Here is a 19,411-nt window from a genome sequence, read left to right as displayed (position 1 = left end):
ACTAGTGATCTGTACTGACTGAAATATAAAAAAATTGACAAATATTAACTATGTTCATAATTATAAACAATATGTTAAGATTAAATTTCATAATGTTCATATTACATAATAAACTGCACATTTACTAACTGAAACATAAAAATACTCATTATTATAACAATAATGCTCATAATAAACATGATAAACGTTCATAATATATAAAGTGTTCAAATATGCAGCATAAATAGTTCACATAATTACGCATAATATCAAATTCAAATTACAAATTACCAAATTACACATTCATCAATGAATTAATGAGCATAAAAATCAGAATCAATTATGAATTGATAAAAATAATCAAATTCAGCAAAGTATTTAGCAAACAAATTAGTCGATCACTTTATAGAAATTCATACAAATTAAAACAAGGATTAAATCCCAAAATTAATATCAAAAACAAAAATAAGATCAAAATTAATCACAGTGAATTCAGAATAATCTCTTCAGCAGAATAAATCATTCACATAATTACACATAATATCGAGTTTACATTACAAATTACCAAATTACACATTCATCAATGAATTAAAGAGCATAAAATTCAGAATTAATTATGAATTGATACAAATAATCAAATTCATCAAAGTATTCAGCAAACAAATTAATCGATCAATTTATAGAAATTCATACAAATTAAAACAAGGATTAAATACAAAAATTAATCTCAAAAACAAAAACAAAATCAATATTAATCACAATGAATTCAGAATAACTAACCTTGATTGATCTCATCGGGAATTTCGATGATTTCCATCACGAGATTTGCACAAAATCAATGGAAAAAATTAAGGAAAAAATAATAAAAAAACAGAGGAGAGAGAAAAATATGGACAAAGAATTTTGATCGAAAAAGAGGTAAAAAAATCAGATCAAATAGGGAAAAGAAAGATCTTATAAATAAGGGGAAAAAAAAAGAAGCAGCTATATGGCGGGATTGAAGAACAAAAAGAAGTTCGTGCGTTTAATGAAGAAATCAGTGCGTTTAATACCTGGTCCATATAGACTAGATGGACCCTTGTAAAAATCAATAGGTCTATCGTAGACCCTGGTGTGCGTTTAATACCCGGTCCATATAGACTAGATGGACCAGGGTCCATCTAAGAATTTGTAAAAATCGTTGTCCAAGTCCGTTTATTTTGCGGGCCGGGTTGGACGAGTTTAGCGGGTTGACCCGTCCATGAACAGCTCTAATTTTGACAGCGCGGATAATTTGTGCTTCCAAAAAAAAAAAACAAAAAAAAAAAAAAAACAAGCAAAACGTCCAAAAACGAGGCTAAAGGCCTGGGCCCCAAAAAACACCATGAACTCAAATTCATGGTAAACATTACCCGTCATCCTTCGGTGGCGCTCTTCTCTTTTTCCCACCATTTTTCGTCGTCATTTGCCCACGAAGAGGAGAGAGAAAATCACGGCGGCGTAAAATGGCAGCAAGAAAAGGGGAGAAGTTCTCGGCGGATTGGGTAATGGGAGGTTCGGCGGCAGTGGTGGCGAAGACGGCGGCAGCACCGATTGAAAGGGTTAAACTGCTGTTGCAAAATCAGGGTGAGTTGTTGAAGAGAGGTCGTCTTCATACTCCTTATTTGGGTGTTTCTGATTGCTTCAAAAGGGTTCTTCGAGAAGAAGGTGTTCTTGCTTTTTGGAGGGGAAATCAAGCCAATGTCATTCGTTATTTTCCTACCCAGGTCTTTGATTTTTTAAAATTTATTTTTATGGGTTTTTGCTGGAATTGGAATTAATTTGTTGGGTTTTGTGATATTTTTTTTTTTTTTTTTTTTGGATGTTAAATGGTCCATTGTTTTGTATTCTGTATTGATTTATGTAGAGAAATTAAGTGAATGGATTAATGGAAGTTAAGGATGTGGGATGTTTTTGCTACTTTCAGTTGATTTTTGCCATGTGTTAATACCATTGTTTCGTTGGATTTGTGAAAATAGGAAGGTACATTATGGAAAATTTGTTGTCAATTTGAAAAAAAGGATGTGGATATTTATGTAGTACTTCATACTTGTTCACTATTAGCATTGCAAATTTGCAATGATGATGCAATTATGTAGTAAAAAGTTTGAGATGTATGAAAAAAAAAAAATAGTTTTTTGATTGGAAAGAAAACAAAATAATACTATGTGGGCTTTGACTTTTGTGGAATAGAGTGAAAATTTGGAACAAATGTAGTCTGAGAGGATCTTTGGTTTAACATTAGATTTCTACTGAAATGGGGCTCTTCGTAACTACTTGTAACATATCGCTTGGAAAAGAGTGAAAATAAGGAAAACATATAAGATCTCTCATTCAATGTGCTAACAGATTGATCGGAATAGAGTGAAAATTTGGGGAAAAATGATTGAACTCTATCATATTTGGTAACAAGGAATTGCTGCTTTAAAATGATTGATGATAATTGCTGGACACTTGGATAGGAGATACTTTGTCTCAGTATGGCTAAGCCTGGTTGAAGCAATGAAGTGCTGCTCAGAAACTAGTATGGCATAAGAAGATTTGATCTTTGCTATTCGGCATGGAATTTTATGGCCCTGTTGCTGTTATGCACTGGCCTGCTCCTTGGTTATGTCTTACTATTAGTTAATATGGTTTTGAGAGTATAGTACTGATTACTGATTATGTGATGGCATACAAAATCCTCCCCATGGACATTGTTTTAAATCGTACTCCCTTCACCCCAAAATATTAGGCCTCTGATTTTATTGAGTTAAATTAGTGTTCCATTTTAACATATTTTAAATAACAAATAACTTAAGCAATCGACTGTTGGCTCAGCTGAAAATGGGTTAGGATTGACCTGCGAATTTTCAAAATTTTTGGACTTAGTCAGTAGGAAGTTATGAGCCACTAAATTGTTTTTAATACTTTGTCTAACATCTTGAATAAAATTTCTTATTGAAATCCATTGAACCTCTTTAAAGTAACAAAACTTATTGGAATTATATATAGCCTGAAGACCCTGAACCCTGCTGGGAGAATAAGATAAATCACTTGATTGCCTCAAGTACTGGTTTTTACTAGTAAGAAACCAATATTCTTGAACGTACAAATTTTGCAGGTTAGGTTTATGGCTGGTATGGCATTTAGTACCCTATAGTTGTTTGAGGGATTCAGCTCAAATTGGGATTATGGGTAACATATTAACATGTAAGGCTTGATTTCTGAAAAGCTTCTGGATTTGAGGCCAACAAAATAACTCAAATTATTTCATACTTCTTCCTTTTTCTGGCCATCAACATCACCCAATTTCTTCACATAGGTTTTGGCTTTTTGAGTCAATATTTAAGTCAGGTCAATTTTTGCTAACTCTGGTTGCTAGTATTTGAAGGGAATAACCAAATATCTGTTTGTCCTTCCTGGTCTTCACCTAGGTTTCCAGCCTTCCTAATTTGCAAAATTTTCCATTTCTTGGAAATCCACACAAAAATAAAGTTCAGCTCTAAGCAGTTTTAATTTAGATATGTAGATAATAAATTTTACTTTTCTTACAATGATCATCACCTGTTTTTATCTCATATTCATGTTCCTGACTTTGGTTGGAGTTTTCTTGGAATAACAATTTATTTAAGTAGTAATGACGAAATTGGAGTTGAAACATGTTTGCAACACCTCATGTGCTCTATTTCCTATTTGTTAAAAAGATAGAGAACTGGAATTTTTGATGTGTTCTATTTCCTATTTGTTTAAAAGATAGAGAACTGGAATTTCTGATGCTATGCAGGCTTTCAACTTTGCATTCAGAGGGTACTTCAAGAGTCTTTTCGGGCGTTCTAAGGAGAGAGATGGCTACTTGAAATGGTTTGCTGGAAATGTGGCTTCTGGAAGTGCTGCTGGAGCAACAACTTCAGTCTTTCTCTATCATCTAGATTATGCACGTACACGACTTGCTACTGATTCACAGGGAGTTTCTATGAATGGGCAACGACAATTTAAAGGATTGGTTGATGTTTACCGCAAGACATTGTCAACTGATGGAATTGGAGGACTTTATCGAGGATTTGGAGTATCAATTTTTGGAATTACACTTTATCGGGGTTTGTACTTTGGGATATATGACACTTTGAAGCCGCTTATTTTGGTTGGGCCTCTTGAGGTTGGTCACTCTTTTTTTATTTTTTTTTATTTTTTTTTTATTTTTGCCCGAGTATCCTATTACACCCTTAGCTGTCTGCTTAGTTTGATACTTTGATTTTACTGAAAACCTTCGCAATGCAGCAGTAATTTTGCTCCCACTGGCTTGATGGAAAATGTTAATGCCCGGAACTTTAACAATCTTGTTAGATGTCAATTGTCAAGTGGCAGAAAATATTCGTATTGAATGTTTAATGGACCTCTCTTTTTTTTATTGTTATTGGTGAATTAGTTTAAATTCCTTTTCTCCCACCACCATGGCACCGTTATAGGCAGCTGTAACGATTTTTTCACAGTATTGCTATGGAAGTGAGATCTATAAAATTGAAAGAAGAGAAGACCCAAGGAATTTGTTTCTTGTTGTCATTCTTTTTGACAAATGTTGTTATAGACATAGGGCACACTTCTTTTTTTGCTGTTGCTAAAACAAGGTCGAAGGGGAGTGGTTTGTAGAAATTTTGTGAAATTTTACCATCTTTTGCAGGTGTGGTCATTGCTTCTGTTTAATATTTGAGGAAAAAAGCATAGGAGTAGGCCTTAAAGAAAAGAAATAATGATAGTAGAAAGTAGGCTGGAGAAATATAAAATGAGTTGTAATACAGAAAAGAGATAGAATCTTGATACTGAAGCTCCATGGTTGGTAATGCTGTAGTGGAGATAATAAAATAGAAGTCGCGGTAGACCAAGAATGACTTGGATGGAAGGGGTACCATGTATCGAGGATATTAAATTAAGGTCTTTATGATCATATTATAGAATGCAATAGGTGTGATTGCAGGAAAATGATTAATGTAAACGACTCGTGGAATGACATCTTGCTCCATGTTGGCAAGGACCATCCTTTTGGGGTTGAGGATTTGATAATGTTGTTGGGTGGATTGGGCCTCTCCCCAAGCTAGACACAACATAAACATGTCAAAAACCCTTGACACTTACCTGACCTAATTAAAACCCAGCCTGTTTTATTGACCGGGTAGTTGTGTTGACCTATTTAACTTTGTTTAAATTGAAACATCAAGAACATTCAAATAGCGGATCTCTCTCTCTGTCTGATTATGCTATATTTATAAAGCAGTTCAGGTTAGCTAACTCCTAACTTTCTAGAGTATGCTGAAATTTTCAGGAAAGAATTCGGAATTTCAGACTAATCTATCTCTTATCTGTACGTTGTGTCAAAATGTGGTTTGTAATTTTTTCTACTCTTTCTGTCCACAAATAAAAGTCCTCTTAGGTTTAAGTGTAAAAATAAAGAGTTTTAATCAGGAGGGAGGCTTATGGTAGACTGTGTATATGTAAAAATAAGAAATTATATAATTCTTTGTATAAAGAAACATAAAGCTTTTATATGGGACCCAAATCACATGATAGAATTGAGGTGAATTTTCTGTATAAAGTAATTATGAGTTTTAGAAATGGACATCTTAAAATAATATACCAGACTTATACTTGTGGACAGGAGTATATGTTTGAGTCATTCATGTTGTAGCATATTGTATTTGTGTTTGAAAACTCATCACTAACCATAGCCATTTAATCTTCGTCTTATTATATACAAAGTACTACTTTATTAAAGTATGAATTCTGATTGCTTTTTATCCTTGGAATGTTACAGGATAATTTCCTTGCTTGTTTTTTCTTGGGTTGGGGAGTGACAACTACATCTGGTATCTGTGCCTATCCATTTGACACCGTGCGACGGAGGATGATGCTTACATCTGGGGAGTCTGTAAGGTATTCTAATGCATTACATGCATTACGTGAGATTATTCATCATGAAGGGTTTTCTGCTCTTTTCCGGGGTGTTTCTGCAAATATCCTTTTGGGTATGGCAGGGGCTGGAGTGCTAGCAGGGTATGATAAGTTGCACCGTATTGCTTATGGACATGGTTATAGGTTCGAGCCTTACAATAAGTTGCGAAAATGAAGTGTATAAGATTCTTGCTTTTGTACAGCTTCAAACTATACTTAATAGTATCCCCATTGATTTTTCACAAAGGTTTTCAAATCATTCAGAAGGAAAAATCACAGCCAAAAGTGTAGGAAATATAAGTCTCATACTCATTGAATCTTCATTATTGATGCCATCAACAAATGTTTGTTCATAATGGCAATCCCAATTGTATCAACTGTATAGTTTCACCAGATCATATTAATGTAACTGCTTCTCTTTTATTCCTATGTGTTCAAATGCTTCCTTGTTCATGTTAGTATAGTCTGGCTAATTCTGTCATGGAGCTCTGAAACAGAACTGCCTGTCTGATGATACCTGATCTTTGGCTGGGCTTTAGGGTTCCAGTCTGTTTCTTCTGGTTAGCTCTAGTACTTACAGACAGGTATCAGTCTCGATTATACTATAGTTTACTTATAATATCCGTATTGCTTTCTTCATTTCCACAAGTAATCTTTTTATTTTTATTTTTATTTTTTTATTTTGTGTTGAGTCATGGGGTCCATTATGACAAAATCTTCTTCGTTTTTGTTTCTATTTTGTAGAAATGCTCCTTTGATCAATTAAGGTCAATCTGAAGTCTGAACTATGGAATATTAGTGTCATGTTTCTTTCTTTCTAAATTGTCATTTTGTGTATTATTACTCCTGGTAGACTTGATTCTTGATTAGTCAGAATCTCATGTTATTTTTTTATTTAATATATATATATATATATATATATATATATATATATATATATATAATCTAAGCTTCTGGTCCTCTCCTTCAGGTAATTCTGTGAAGTATTTATTTATTGTGTTCCTCTTATTCTTGATCACTATTCACTGGTCCAGTGGTCCTTATAAAGCTGATTCTACAACTAGTTTGATATACAAAAACTTTCCCAATGTGATGTAAGAAGAGCAGGTTTCAGATACGAAATAGCATGACTTCATTTTCAGTTACTAAGTGCGGTGCAACATACTTGTCTTCATACCAGAAATTTCTTTGTTTTTTGACACACTTACTACGCTATCAAGTATAGATGTCAATGGACAATGGTTTCAAACTTGTTAAGGGTGGAGCATTTTGCATTGTCAAGGTGGATTTCATAGCTTCTTATTGGTGAGTATCCTTCTTTTGTCTACATGACAGTATAATTACTAGAGTTACACCATTTGAGATGAAAAGTGAATTTAACTAGTAGTAAGATTGGAGTTTCGTCTGTAGCATAAATTATTTTTTATGTTTTTCAGTAGTAAGAATATGTTTTAGTTTATTTTAATTCTGTTCTCATAACACTTTAAATTAATTATGAGTTTTACAATGCAGTTTTTTTTCTGGCTATCTGGGTGTTGAAGGCTTCACCAGACTATTCTTCTGGCATCCTCATCTCTGGTATAATTGGTCTAAGCTTTGGGGAGTCTGTCTTTACATATTTTTCTGATATCTAAGATGCTTTCTTATTCACTCTCTCATTTTTCTGGTTATATAATATATATCCTAACTATCTAAAGTGCTAAAGGCCCATATTGATTATACCATATAGTACTTCTTGAATCTTGAGGCCCAGCTTAAAGTGCACACCCTGAGGCACACAAAAAAAAATTTCAGAATTTTTTTTATGTTTATTATATGCGCCTCACTTCAATGAGGCGCGCCAAGGCGAACAGAGGTGCACCTAAGGTGCAAGGAACTCTGAAACACCTTGGTGAGCCTTGAGCTTTTTTATACATTGCTTTTGAGTTCTTATATGTATGATGGTAATGCAGAAGCTATAGGTCTTTAATAACCTAACTTTCGGAGAGACCTTACTTTTTTGGAGAATGAGAGTGATTTATGTCGAATTCACTCTTACCCACCATTCCAGCCTCACAAACTCTTGAAACGCATGAATTAGATCTTCTTTTACCACACCCAGAAGACCTGGAATGACAGTTGAAAATTTTGATTCTTAGGGATTTGTGTTTCTACAACATTATGGTTCTTCTTATAGGGCCTTTCTAAACAAGCACTTATAGTACTTGCAATAGGAGATCAATTCAACCTAGGAGATCAATGTGAGTGATGTTTTGACTATTGGATTTAACTCTTTTTAACCTAGGAACATTTGGCTTGTTGCTCATGACTGATCCTCTTGAAATCATCATTTTCACCTGTATCAACCTCTCTAACAACCAATAATGGGTTGTAATGTTTCTTCAAAAATAAATAAATACGAAGTATATAGATAATGGGTTGTAATGTTTGCTACTTCTTTCTACAATATAAAGTGGATCCAGATGAATGACTAACATGGTCTAGTACCCTGGTCTGAAATGTCTCCAAAGCCCTAAATACCAACTGCGAAAGAGTCACTGGTTATAGATGGCAATGCAGAGTAGCAGATCCCACCACCCATTTTTTCCCACGCCCTAAGCTCCAAAATCCTAGTCTCTGGTATTGAAAATGAGTTGCACATTGATGAATCTTCAACTAATAACGCTATGCATAGTCTCTGCCACAAACAAAATATGACTACCCCCTTGAAATTCTGTTACCAAATCTGATGATATATTACAGGTCATAAATTGTTGAAGTGTGAGGATCCTAAGGAATAGACGGAGATGTTTCTGTAGGGTTTATAGTATTTTTTTTTTTTAGTTAGCCTGAACTTGTAATTTTTCATAGCCTACAACAGAACAATTATCAGATAAAGAAAGGTTTCAATATTGAAATAACTAATGGGGAGGAAAAAAAAAAATACTTAGATACTGTACTCAAGTCCTTGTATACACTTAAAACGAATATCCAGGATGAGCCTCTTTGGCCTTTTGTCCGACTCCATATACCTAATAAAGGCCATTTCTCAAAAAAAAAAAAAAAAAAAAAAAGAAAAAAAAAGGCCAATTCTCTTTTACAAAGAAATGCTAGTAGAAAATTGTGATGATCCATATACCTTAATCTTATTTATCTGTAAAGTAACATGAGAAGTTTGCTGGTAAACCAGCTTTGAATTTTGATTTCTGTAGCTGTCAATCTGTTTCTGACAGTTTTCTTGATGGAAGAATGATGAATCCAAAGGTCCCATTGATGCTTTCAAGGATAGGTACTGTTTGGCCAAATATCAGCTATATAGTAAGATTGTAGGTAATTTACAGATAAGAAAGTTCTTTGTGGCTAAATTTTAAGTACACTGGCTTTGTTGACCAAAAAATCGAGAGGATAGGATATATTGATTTATTGTTTCTCTTGACCCATAGGAAAGCAAATGATGAATGATAACCTTAGTTTCTGAACTGCATTAACACTTCATACTAGTAAAGCAGAACTCAATTTTGGATCTTCTGAGACCTGAGTTATATCTATCCTTCTTTCAGCAAGAACAATTGGTTTTTGAGTTTTGACTGGTTCATTCTTTGAATGTCGGTAGCATTAGCTTAAGTTTCAATTTAATTACTTTGATAGGAGTCATAGGATTATCCAAATCTCTTAAAGAATGCTTGGTTAGTGAGGCTAACCTTTAATGGGGATCTGAATTCGAAGTATATTTAGCTATTTACTTTCTTTTTAATTTTATACAACTATTTATTTTAATTTTTGGAGGTTATAAATTTTAAATTCAAACTTTGTTTCTAGAATTGCACTTTAAATGTGAACTGTGCATAGCCGAAACTTCATTGATTTGCCATTATTCTTAGAAATTTATCCGACTTCGGTTTGTGCTGCTCTAAAACAGTTGGTGATGCTCTTCAAGCATGATTATTCTCTGATCTTTGTTGTATAGTCCTATTTACATGGTTGATTCTCTTGATCCCCATGTATATATTTTGTGCACTTGTGAGTTGTCCCATGGTAGAAAAGAGAGAATTAAGGGCCTTAAAAATTGAGGCCTTGCTTCTCCCCTTGCCAATTATTACAGATAAAACCTCTCACTTAAGTTTGTAACAATATTCTCTTTTTTCGTGAGTGTGCCCATTTTATATCTGCTTTCAAAAATTTAGCTTAGTGTTAAATTCAAAGTTGGTTTTATGATAAATTTGGGCCTTTGATCATGCAAATGTTCAACCCCAACGACAATAGCTACTGTTTACCTTTCTAGTTTGCTCATGCATAAAGCACACTTTGATTTGAGGGGGCAGGGTTGCATCATAAATAGATGTCTTGTGCATGTGAGTTGTTTCATGTTGAAGAAGAGGTGAAACATAACCAACTTATAAGCCTAGGGAGTTATTGTTGCCATGGCTAATTGGTTCTGAGATAAAATTAACTTTGGCTTATAAGTGGTCTGTCTCATCTCCATGTCGCATTTTAAAAATTTAACGGATAAGTGACCTGAGCCTTGAAAGTGAGACATTCACTTTTGAATTGAGTGACTATGGATGAAATTTTCAGATTTACAATAATAGAATGATTTATGAACACCAAACCCCCTTTAATTGAGGCGAAACCTTCATTGAACCTACTGTTTTAAAATAAGAAAGCTAGGCCAAGAGCCAGAAATTCTTATGACGCTTAGTGGTAATCAAATAGCCACCTAGTTTTTTGCTCTTCCTCCTTACAGCAACTGTCATGCAATCAGCATTTTGGATGCAGTAATCTACAACGCTTCTTTTTCTTCCTGTCCATCTCATCCAAAATCTCCATGCCTTTGATCGTTTTCTATGGCCTAGTACCAGTAATGATGCCTTATGTTCCTTTGCTTGGCTCACTATTGTTGGACCTTTCTCCTTCCCTGCAAGTGCTACTATTTCCACCTGTACCTGCTCAGTGAAAGGAACCAGATTGATGCTGTTAGAGCTTAATTTGAGGTTTGGTGTATCACTCAGTTTGGTACCCTTTAAAATTTTGTCATCTGATAAACTTTGTGACATTAATGTTACAAATCTCATGGAGCTTGACAGTTCCATTGTACACTTTCAAAACAATATGATGGTTTTGATCCTCATAATAATCTATTAGTTTTGACATTTAACTTTTTATTATTCATTGATTTATTGTGATACATTTTGCCATATTTGGTCTGTTAAAAGTTTTAGAATGAGGATATTAAAGTGTCATCTTTCTGCAGGTCAATTCTTTTTGTCTTTACATAAAAACTCTTTATCCTTCTTTGATTCTTTCGTGTTTTTGTTGTGAATTTGTGATTAGTGTAACTCATACTATACCAATTGATCAGAGTAATGTGACATACCCCAGGTCTTCTGGATTGGCAGACGCTTCTCAGAGAGTAAAGAAGTCCATAAGCTTTTGGATCAATTTCACTCTCAGTATGTGAATCTGCATTAATAAAAAAATTTGATATTAAGACAAACTTGCTCTGCATTATAGTATGCAAGTTTCATGAAATTAATCTGTGACTTTAAAAAAATTTCCCCTCTTTTAAGTTATATATTATGTATCATGTTTCTATTTCAGACCGTCCCAAAATTATAGGTCACTTTTACATTACGAATCATTAAAGCTGAACTTTGAACTACATTAGTATGATTGAGATGTAGACATATGAATAGAAATGGATAGTATTAAAATTCTAACTAGTTTTGTTAAATTTGACAATTCAAATGTGACTTGAATGACAGGATGGAGATGAATTTACCGCATTTTGTTGGCTTGGCTAAATGAAGAAGAATAACGGTGTCCTCCTTTTGAACAGTATGGGATAATGCCCATTGAAGAGCACCCTTAGCCTGTAAGGTTGCATCTACAACGATCATGATCCTGTTTCCCTCCTTGGGTTCACCCTTTTCAGAATTTTCTTCACTGCTGAAGCTCGATCCACACTCATTTTCAAAATACTCACTCTTATCACTTTTGATCGAATTATAAGCTGGATTGGATTGCAGCGGTGGTGAACGAATCCGAGCTTTACTTATTTTAAAGCAGGATCCCGGAATTTTGGTATGTACTCTCACCATCCTCTCTTTTCTTTCTGAAAGCAATGACAGTACACAGAAAACTTAAGTGTTTTCAGATTTGAATATAACCAACAAGAATGTTCAGAAAACTATACTTTATATAGTTATAATCTTATATATCTGACAAAGGGGACATAATCTGTTAATTAATAATAACTAATATCATAAGTATATGGTATATCTTTAGAAGGGCTAAGTCAACTTTGTAAGTGAAATGACAGAAAAGGACAGAATGTGGTTAGGCATACATTTAGAGGCGTAAGACGTGCTCACCATTGTGTTTAGATTCTCTGAAGACTTTGAGACTCCATTGTTTAAGTTAGGGTGTGATTTTCTGGTTGGTGTATTTTGTTTTTTTAGGGTATTTTCTTTAATGTGGGACATATCCCATTAAACGTGCTAACCATGAAGGTATTTAGGTGTTAAGTGCAAGTCCCACGCCTGCTAAGATTTCTTAGTTGTATTGATTAGTTTTGAGGTGTTGCATTGTTAATTCTGTATTTTTTTGACCTTTCGTTGATATCCAACCGTGTGATGTGCATCCTACTCCGTCTTTAATCTTTTATATTCGCGGTTTTTTCTAATCCTAAACATAGAATACATACAGGATAACCTTAATAATCTTGGTAACAACCTACTAATGTTATTTTTTTAAAGGTTAGGACTTTCAACTTGCTACAGCAGAACCACAGCTCGGATGAACTCGTTCTTGTAAAACTCACATGTAACCGTCTTCTTTAAATGCCGGTGGCTACAAACTGTTTGTTTGGAGTTTGTTCTTGCCTTTAGTTCAGACCTAAAAGAGGACTAGTCATGGGCAGCTATTGTCTACAAATTATGTGGACCGTTTCCGGGCCCAGACTTGGGTTGGATAGGTGCCAAATCAAAGTCTGTTTGTTGCTTCAATTCTTACCATCCTTCCCACCTTACCTTAGCCTTTTAAAACTTGTGCAGAATTATCTTTAGGGCCTGTTCATATTTACTTATTTTCAGTGCAGTTCAGTTCAGCTCAGCTCCAATCAGTTCAGTTCAGTTCAGTTCAGTTCAGTTCAGCTCTTAATTTCCCTCTCTCATAATATATTCATTTCAGCTTAGTTCAGTTCAGTTCAGTTCCAATCAGTTCAGTTCAGTTCAGTTCAGTTCAGCAAATATGAACATGCCCTTATTATTGACATTGATTGACTTTCAAAGCTTATACACCTTCGTGGAGGACAGGAAAGATAATTTAGACGAGCAATAATAGGTTGGGTCAATCACTCAATTGTGACTTATCACAGCAATTGTATTAATCAACACAAATTATCATTGTTAAGATTTGACTAAAATATAAGGTGTAGAACCTTCCTGAATTGTTTAAATTTTATAATTATTTAAACTTTAGTAAATTAATAGTTATCCCATTGTTTTAGTTATGTCACTACAACTTTTCTAGGTAAAAAAAAAAAAAAAAAAAAAAAAAAAAAAAGAATAATAGATTTTATATTGTTTTAAGCGCCGGTTTAGTATATGCAATGTATATTGTTGTTTCTTTGTCTTTACATGTTTTTTATTCTTAAGAATAAATTGCATGAACATAAATAATTTGATCTTATATGAGACGGCAAAACCTAAAAAATAAGTATGGCAATTTAAACTATTTTTTATTTATTTTTAATGAGTGCTTGAGTCGTGAAAAATATGTAACAAATGCACTTGCACCTACGTGGCTACGTTGTATAAACCCTGTACAAATGTGCACATGTGAGACAAAACTACTTGACCACCAAATCAAATACTAGTATTCTAGTACCACTGTACCAGTCCAATATTGATTTTTGCACTCTTATGATTTATTTTAACACCCTTCTTTAGTTCTTTATAACAAATTGTAAGTCGCTGTCACAAAAAAAAAAAAAAAAAAAACTATTATAAGTAGTGCACATACTTACATAACTGTGCTCTCAACTGGATTGTTAAAATTATATCTCGTGTACTTAAACTGCAGAAATATATACAATTTAATTTAATTGTGCGGATATAGAATGAGTGCCCCGTCAATAAGGCGGGGCAGAACGGATGTTGGTTTTCTCATCCCCATCTTACATTTTTATACCCATCCCCATTCCGACCCCGTGACGAGTCCAAAATTTATCCCCATCTCGCCCCGGCGGGTACAATTCCAAACCCATCCCCTCCCCACTTAGATATCCACCCTCACTTAATAATCCCACTCAAGACCCGCCTAATCTGCGCCTCCTAAATACTACAATTATAACTAAAAAAAATCATTATCAATGATGCACCTTTTTTTTAAAAAAATATTAGTATAAAACAATGTATTATATATTTATTAAACTAATTTAAAAACATTTATAATACGAAATATAAAAATAACATAAAAGTATACAATCTTATTTTTTAAATATGTAGTTGTGGGGATGGAACGGGTACAAAGTGGGGCGGGACGGCAATGGGGCGGGATGAGGATAAAAACCATCCCCGCCCCATCACCTGCCAAACCGGGATCCATCCCCGCCGGCGGGTCTCCTACTACTGCCCCTATCGGGTGTGGGCTAAAGCTCTCCAATAATGTTATTTCGATTAATGGTTTGAAATGGCTTCAAAAAAGGTCAACTTTGTTAAGCCGTCATAGACTAACACTAAACTTGCAAATTCATATTCACACTATCGTTCTAAGCACCTCGGAAGGCCAGATGAACATCAATCAATTAATAATAATAATAATAACAACAGTTGATTGGTAATGCCGGCTTATCCTAGCTGTATCTAAATTGAGTTGTGAACAATATTAAATGAAAAATGACTTGCTTTAATTCCATCAGTCTTTTCTTCTTTTCTGTTCATGAAAATTCCCTCATACAAGTATTACTTTTCCACAACCAAGTCAATATTTATAACTTTGGGTTGTAATTGTTTGATTTTTTTGGACATTTGATGTGTTTTTGGAAAAACACAATATATTAGTTTGGCAGTTTTGCATTGTGTATTATGCGAATAAGGATCTACTGTAGTTTATCTTTATAACTTTCTCTTATCATTATTTTGTAAAAAAAAAAAGGGGGGAAATTCTCAATGGTGCTCATGAAGTTTTTATTTTTCTCAATGGTAAACAGCAAAAATTTTAATTATCATTGGTAATCATCACTTATTAATATATATCAATAATAGCATTAATGATATATTTTGATTTAAACTCTTTAACTAGGGTTAGTTTATGATTTTTTTGTAACAATTAGATAAAAATAAAAAAAACAGCCACCACCAATTGCCAACCTTCCTCTCTGCCACCACTTCCTTGCCCTGGCACCACCAACGCCACAACCGTCAGCACCCAAACCCTACCATGCCGGCGCGCCGACCTTCTCAGTTGTCGCCTCGCCCCCTAAACCATCACCCATCCCCGAAACTCCCTCACACTCTCTCTCTCACCGAAACCCCTAGATCCCTTCCCTCCCCCTTATCGCCGCGATCAAACCACCCAATCCCCCTTCTTCACCAGCGCCAAACAATAATTTCCAAAACCCTCCTTCCACCCCTTAACACCACCCGCTCTGCCGCCATTACAAATCAAACAATCCAAAACCAGGCGACGAAATTCGACCCGTCTTGAAACATAAGCCGTTGAACCATAATCCATTAATCTACGAAATCCAACCCGAATAACAACTCACTGACCTGGATGTCCCGATGGTAAGTTCTGAGTCAACTCAGTCACAATCGACGCTGATCCCGACTCGTCTGAGGAGAGATAAACCACCCGAGTGTATCCCTTCTGCCGGCGAATTCGCCGAAGTTCAATGTGGGTTTAGGGGTTTATCGTGGGGGAGGGAGGGGGTTTTGGGGAAGGGGAGTTAATTGGGTGGTTCAGAAGGTTGCGACGGGGAGGGGGGTTAAGTGCGTCGCTGGGGAGGTGGTCTGAGCAGGATACAGCCGGTGCCGGGCCGGAAGTAGAGGGAATGGGGATGGGCGTGGTGGGGGCAGGGGGGTGGCGGGCTGGGTTTTTCTTTCTTTTTTTTTTTCTTAAAAAAATTATTTTTAAAGTATTTAATTATTAAAAAAAAAAAAAAAAAAACTAACCATAGTTAAAGATTTTAACCAAATTATATCATTAATGTTATTATTAATATATATTAAAAAGTCATGATTACCGTACCAAAGATAATTAGAATTTTTGTTGTTTACCATTGAGAAAATTAAAATGTTGATGAGCACCATTAAGAATTTCCCAAAAAATAATAATCATCAGTAATTCTTAATATTGGTGTGGTGTTACAACTTTATGACCGCTTTGTAAGCTCTCTCTTTAAAGTATTTGTATGTATGTAATAAAGAAAAATTTGTCAGAAAAGTCCTTTTAAGTATGTCTTTCTATTGTAAAGGTTTTTTTAAATATATAAAAAAAAAAGGTGATACAAAAGGTCCTTTTATGGCTGTGAAAAGGTTTCTTTGACTGGATTTCAACCAATGCCTTTTTTTAGCCAAAAAAAGTCATGTGTGCTATTTATGACCACTGAAGATCTTTTTTTTTTCCCCTTTTCCCCCTCATCTGGTTCGATTTGTCTTCAATTGCCTTCAATTTTAATGTGTAGAGACTAGAATCTTAGTTTGATGAATTTTTTTTTTTCACAAAATAGGTTTGCGTTGAGGTTGATGATGAAGAATTAGAGTTTAATTGATGATATACTTTTTTTGTCACAAAAACGGATTTTTGTGCAAGACATGTGAATTTTTTTGGTAAAAATAAAAAGGTTATTTGTCGGAATAAAGTAAAAGGACACTCGTAACTTAAGTGCGATAAAAGGACCTTTTGTGCAACTTTTTTTATAAAATAACCTTTACAACAAAAATACCTATTTAAAAAGATCTTTCTGACAAATTTTTCTAAAATAAGTGAATGTTGATAATGATGATTAGCCATTATACGTTTATAAAAAATATCAAAATTAATTATACTTGTATACACTAATACATATAGTCTAATAGTCGTACAGCTTAACAAATAAATTTCATAGCTAGGAAGTAGTAAATGGTTTTTTGACACTAGATCATGGTCTTTATTGTCTCATTGTCTCTTGTAGTAGCCTTTCGATTTTAAAGGGTCTAATGATCCGTCATATTCCATCCAATAATGATTGTAACAATTTATTTTGGTAATATTCGATAACCATGATATTATACTCCGTAGGAATTTAGAACCAGGACATTTGATTCCAATTTTTTTTTTTTTTTTTGACAAAAGCAAAGGAACAAGCGAACAAAGAAAAAGTAGACAACGTAAGACGACATCTTCTAGCCATGTCGTTACCCCGTTGTACCTGATCTCTTGGCACCTTTAAAATCGCACACCTCAAAAAGGTTGCCCCTACCTCCCTAATTTCCTTAATCAACCAGGTTATCGAGACATCCTTACCTTGGTTATCTTGCAGATTGTTAAGGAGGGAAATAGAGTCAGAAAGTAGAAGTATACCTTGCTTCCCTTATGTTTTTGCCCATTTCATTGCTTCAAGGCATGCCCACGCTTCTCACTGGACCACTGATGAGGCCGCTCCACATTTCCCCTTTTCCTCCGGCGAGCTATTTCCAACGACTACCCAACCAACCCCTGCCCTCGAAGTCTTCTTATCCCAAGAACCATCTGTATCCACAATGAAGTTGTCATAACCAGTCCCGTCTCTTCCTAGCTGCACATGATTAAAACCTGGGGGAACGACTGGGTCAATGTTTCTCATTACCCTGTTAGAATCATCATCATTATCCTTTTGGGTGAAGACCTCGTGGTCTTGCATTGCTTGGTTTATGAATTCCGTAACCAAACTAGCATTCCCATTTGCATTCTTGAAACACCTAGCATTTCTTGATTTCCACAGACCCCATAGAGTTGCTATGAACAATGCACTACGAATACCGTACTTACCATCCTCGCTATGAAAGAGCAGGATATAGTTCTGGATCCACTTCCTCAAAGAACGGGAACCAGCGGAATCATGGCTAATAGAAAGAGGGGAGTTTCCCCACACTTCCCTTGCCAGAGAGCAAAAACAGAAGAGATGTTGGTTGTCTTCCGGATTAGAGCCACAAAAATCACAAGTTTCATCGACTTGTAATCCTCTTCTAGCTAGGTTGACCTTAACAACAATACTATCATGGAATAGTCTCCATAGGAAGAATTTCCATTTTGGTTGGATGTCTATTCTCCAAATCAGCTTTACGAACTCATGGTCTTTGAAATGGTAAATTGAATTTCAAATTATGCAAATGTTAGTTATGATAGGGAAATTTTCACTTTTGGTACCACTCAAACATCCCTGTTTCACTTTTGCTACCACTCAAACACCCCTGTTTCACTTTTGCTACCAATCTACAATTTTATTTTATTTTGCTACTACCTAAAATCACACAATTTAAAATTCACTATCTCTAAACACTTTCAATTATAATTTTCGGTAATGAGATCCAACCACCCTCACTGCCACCTTTCGACTAGCACTCCCTCCTCAGCCACCCTAACTGCCTCCCCGTCAACCACCAAAATTTTTTATTAAAAAAAATAAATAATTGAAAACCCAGCATAAAAAAAAAATAATAATAGAAAAAAAGTCAGCACCTTCCCATCACCCACCCTCCCCCCCGGCAATCGGTGCCTAAGATTTGACCGACGTCGGCGACCCCACCCTTTTCCCTTTCCCCGAAAATCGTCACCTCTAACCCTAAACGACCGGCCCGAATTCGTAACCACCCTAAACGGATTTTAGGGTTTCGCTTATGGTGGTTTAAGTGTGGTGGTTTAGGACTAAGGGTGGCCGAAAAGGATAGGGGAAGGGGGGCGGTTCGATTCCGGTGATGGGAATGGGGAGGGGGCCGTTCCGGTGGGGAAAATGGGGAGGTCGGGGTCGATTCCGGTTGGTTTCCGGTTTGGGGTTAGGTTCGGACAGCAAAAAGGGGAAAAGGAAAGGGGGGTTGGCTGTGTAGGTGGGGGAAAGGGAGTGGGGTGGGATCGCTGGTCGAAGCTTTGGACGCCGGCCGCCTGCAGGGGAGAGGGTGGTTGACGGGAGGGGCTGGGTAGATGGGGGTGGCTGAGTTTTTGTGTTTTTTTTTAAATTTTTTTTTAATAAACTTAACGGATCCTAACGTGGTAGTGAATTTTAAATTATGTGCTTTTAGGTGGTAGCAAAATAAAATAAAATTTTAAATGGGTAGCAAAAGTGAAACAGGGGTGTTTGAGTGGTAGCAAAAGTGAAAATTTCCTTATGATAATGCTAGGTAAATAAGTGAGCAACAAACAGTTATCTATCCATGGCATAGCACCATTTCCACAAGACCACAACAAACCCAATTTTCCCTCTTCTGCTCTCCTCCAGCCTTCATCTCCTCCCACCTTTCATGTTGCTTCACTTAGCTACTCTCTGTTGCGT

General features: G+C 35.4%; 3 protein-coding genes and 1 long non-coding RNA gene across 4 annotated transcripts; 2 read left to right on the top strand and 2 right to left on the bottom strand.

The window, feature by feature from the left end:
- The first annotated feature begins 1,313 nt into the window (after positions 1–1,313).
- Positions 1,314–6,345, top strand: LOC145587987 (ADP/ATP translocase ER-ANT1-like). The gene is made up of 3 exons (XM_081644630.1): positions 1,314–1,724; positions 3,764–4,135; positions 5,786–6,345. Exons 1-3 carry the CDS (start codon positions 1,464–1,466, stop codon positions 6,095–6,097), a joined length of 945 nt encoding a protein of 314 aa, XP_081500756.1. The 5' UTR covers positions 1,314–1,463; the 3' UTR covers positions 6,098–6,345.
- A 759-nt stretch (positions 6,346–7,104) lies between these two features.
- Positions 7,105–11,772, top strand: LOC145587979 (uncharacterized). Its single transcript, XR_014101511.1, has 3 exons — positions 7,105–7,227; positions 7,435–7,500; positions 11,664–11,772. It is a non-coding gene; the product is annotated as an uncharacterized LOC145587979 (long non-coding RNA).
- On the bottom strand, positions 10,163–11,999 carry LOC145587969 (uncharacterized). The gene is made up of 3 exons (XM_081644618.1): positions 11,681–11,999; positions 11,276–11,361; positions 10,163–10,844 (listed from the first exon to the last, which is right to left on the bottom strand). The coding sequence occupies exons 1-3, from the start codon at positions 11,997–11,999 to the stop codon at positions 10,566–10,568; spliced, it is 684 nt and encodes a 227-aa protein (XP_081500744.1). The 3' UTR covers positions 10,163–10,565.
- A 5,522-nt stretch (positions 12,000–17,521) lies between these two features.
- Positions 17,522–19,364, bottom strand: LOC145575843 (uncharacterized). The gene is made up of 2 exons (XM_081633636.1): positions 19,329–19,364; positions 17,522–18,124 (listed from the first exon to the last, which is right to left on the bottom strand). Exons 1-2 carry the CDS (start codon positions 19,362–19,364, stop codon positions 17,522–17,524), a joined length of 639 nt encoding a protein of 212 aa, XP_081489762.1.
- Positions 19,365–19,411: the final 47 nt, after the last annotated feature.

Source organism: Chenopodium album, chromosome 2 (genome assembly GCF_948465745.1).
Source record: "Chenopodium album chromosome 2, dcCheAlbu1.1, whole genome shotgun sequence".
Lineage (NCBI taxonomy): Eukaryota > Viridiplantae > Streptophyta > Magnoliopsida > Caryophyllales > Amaranthaceae > Chenopodium > Chenopodium album.
Note: the sequence above shows the minus strand (reverse complement) of the source record. Positions and strands in the feature narration are given on the sequence as shown.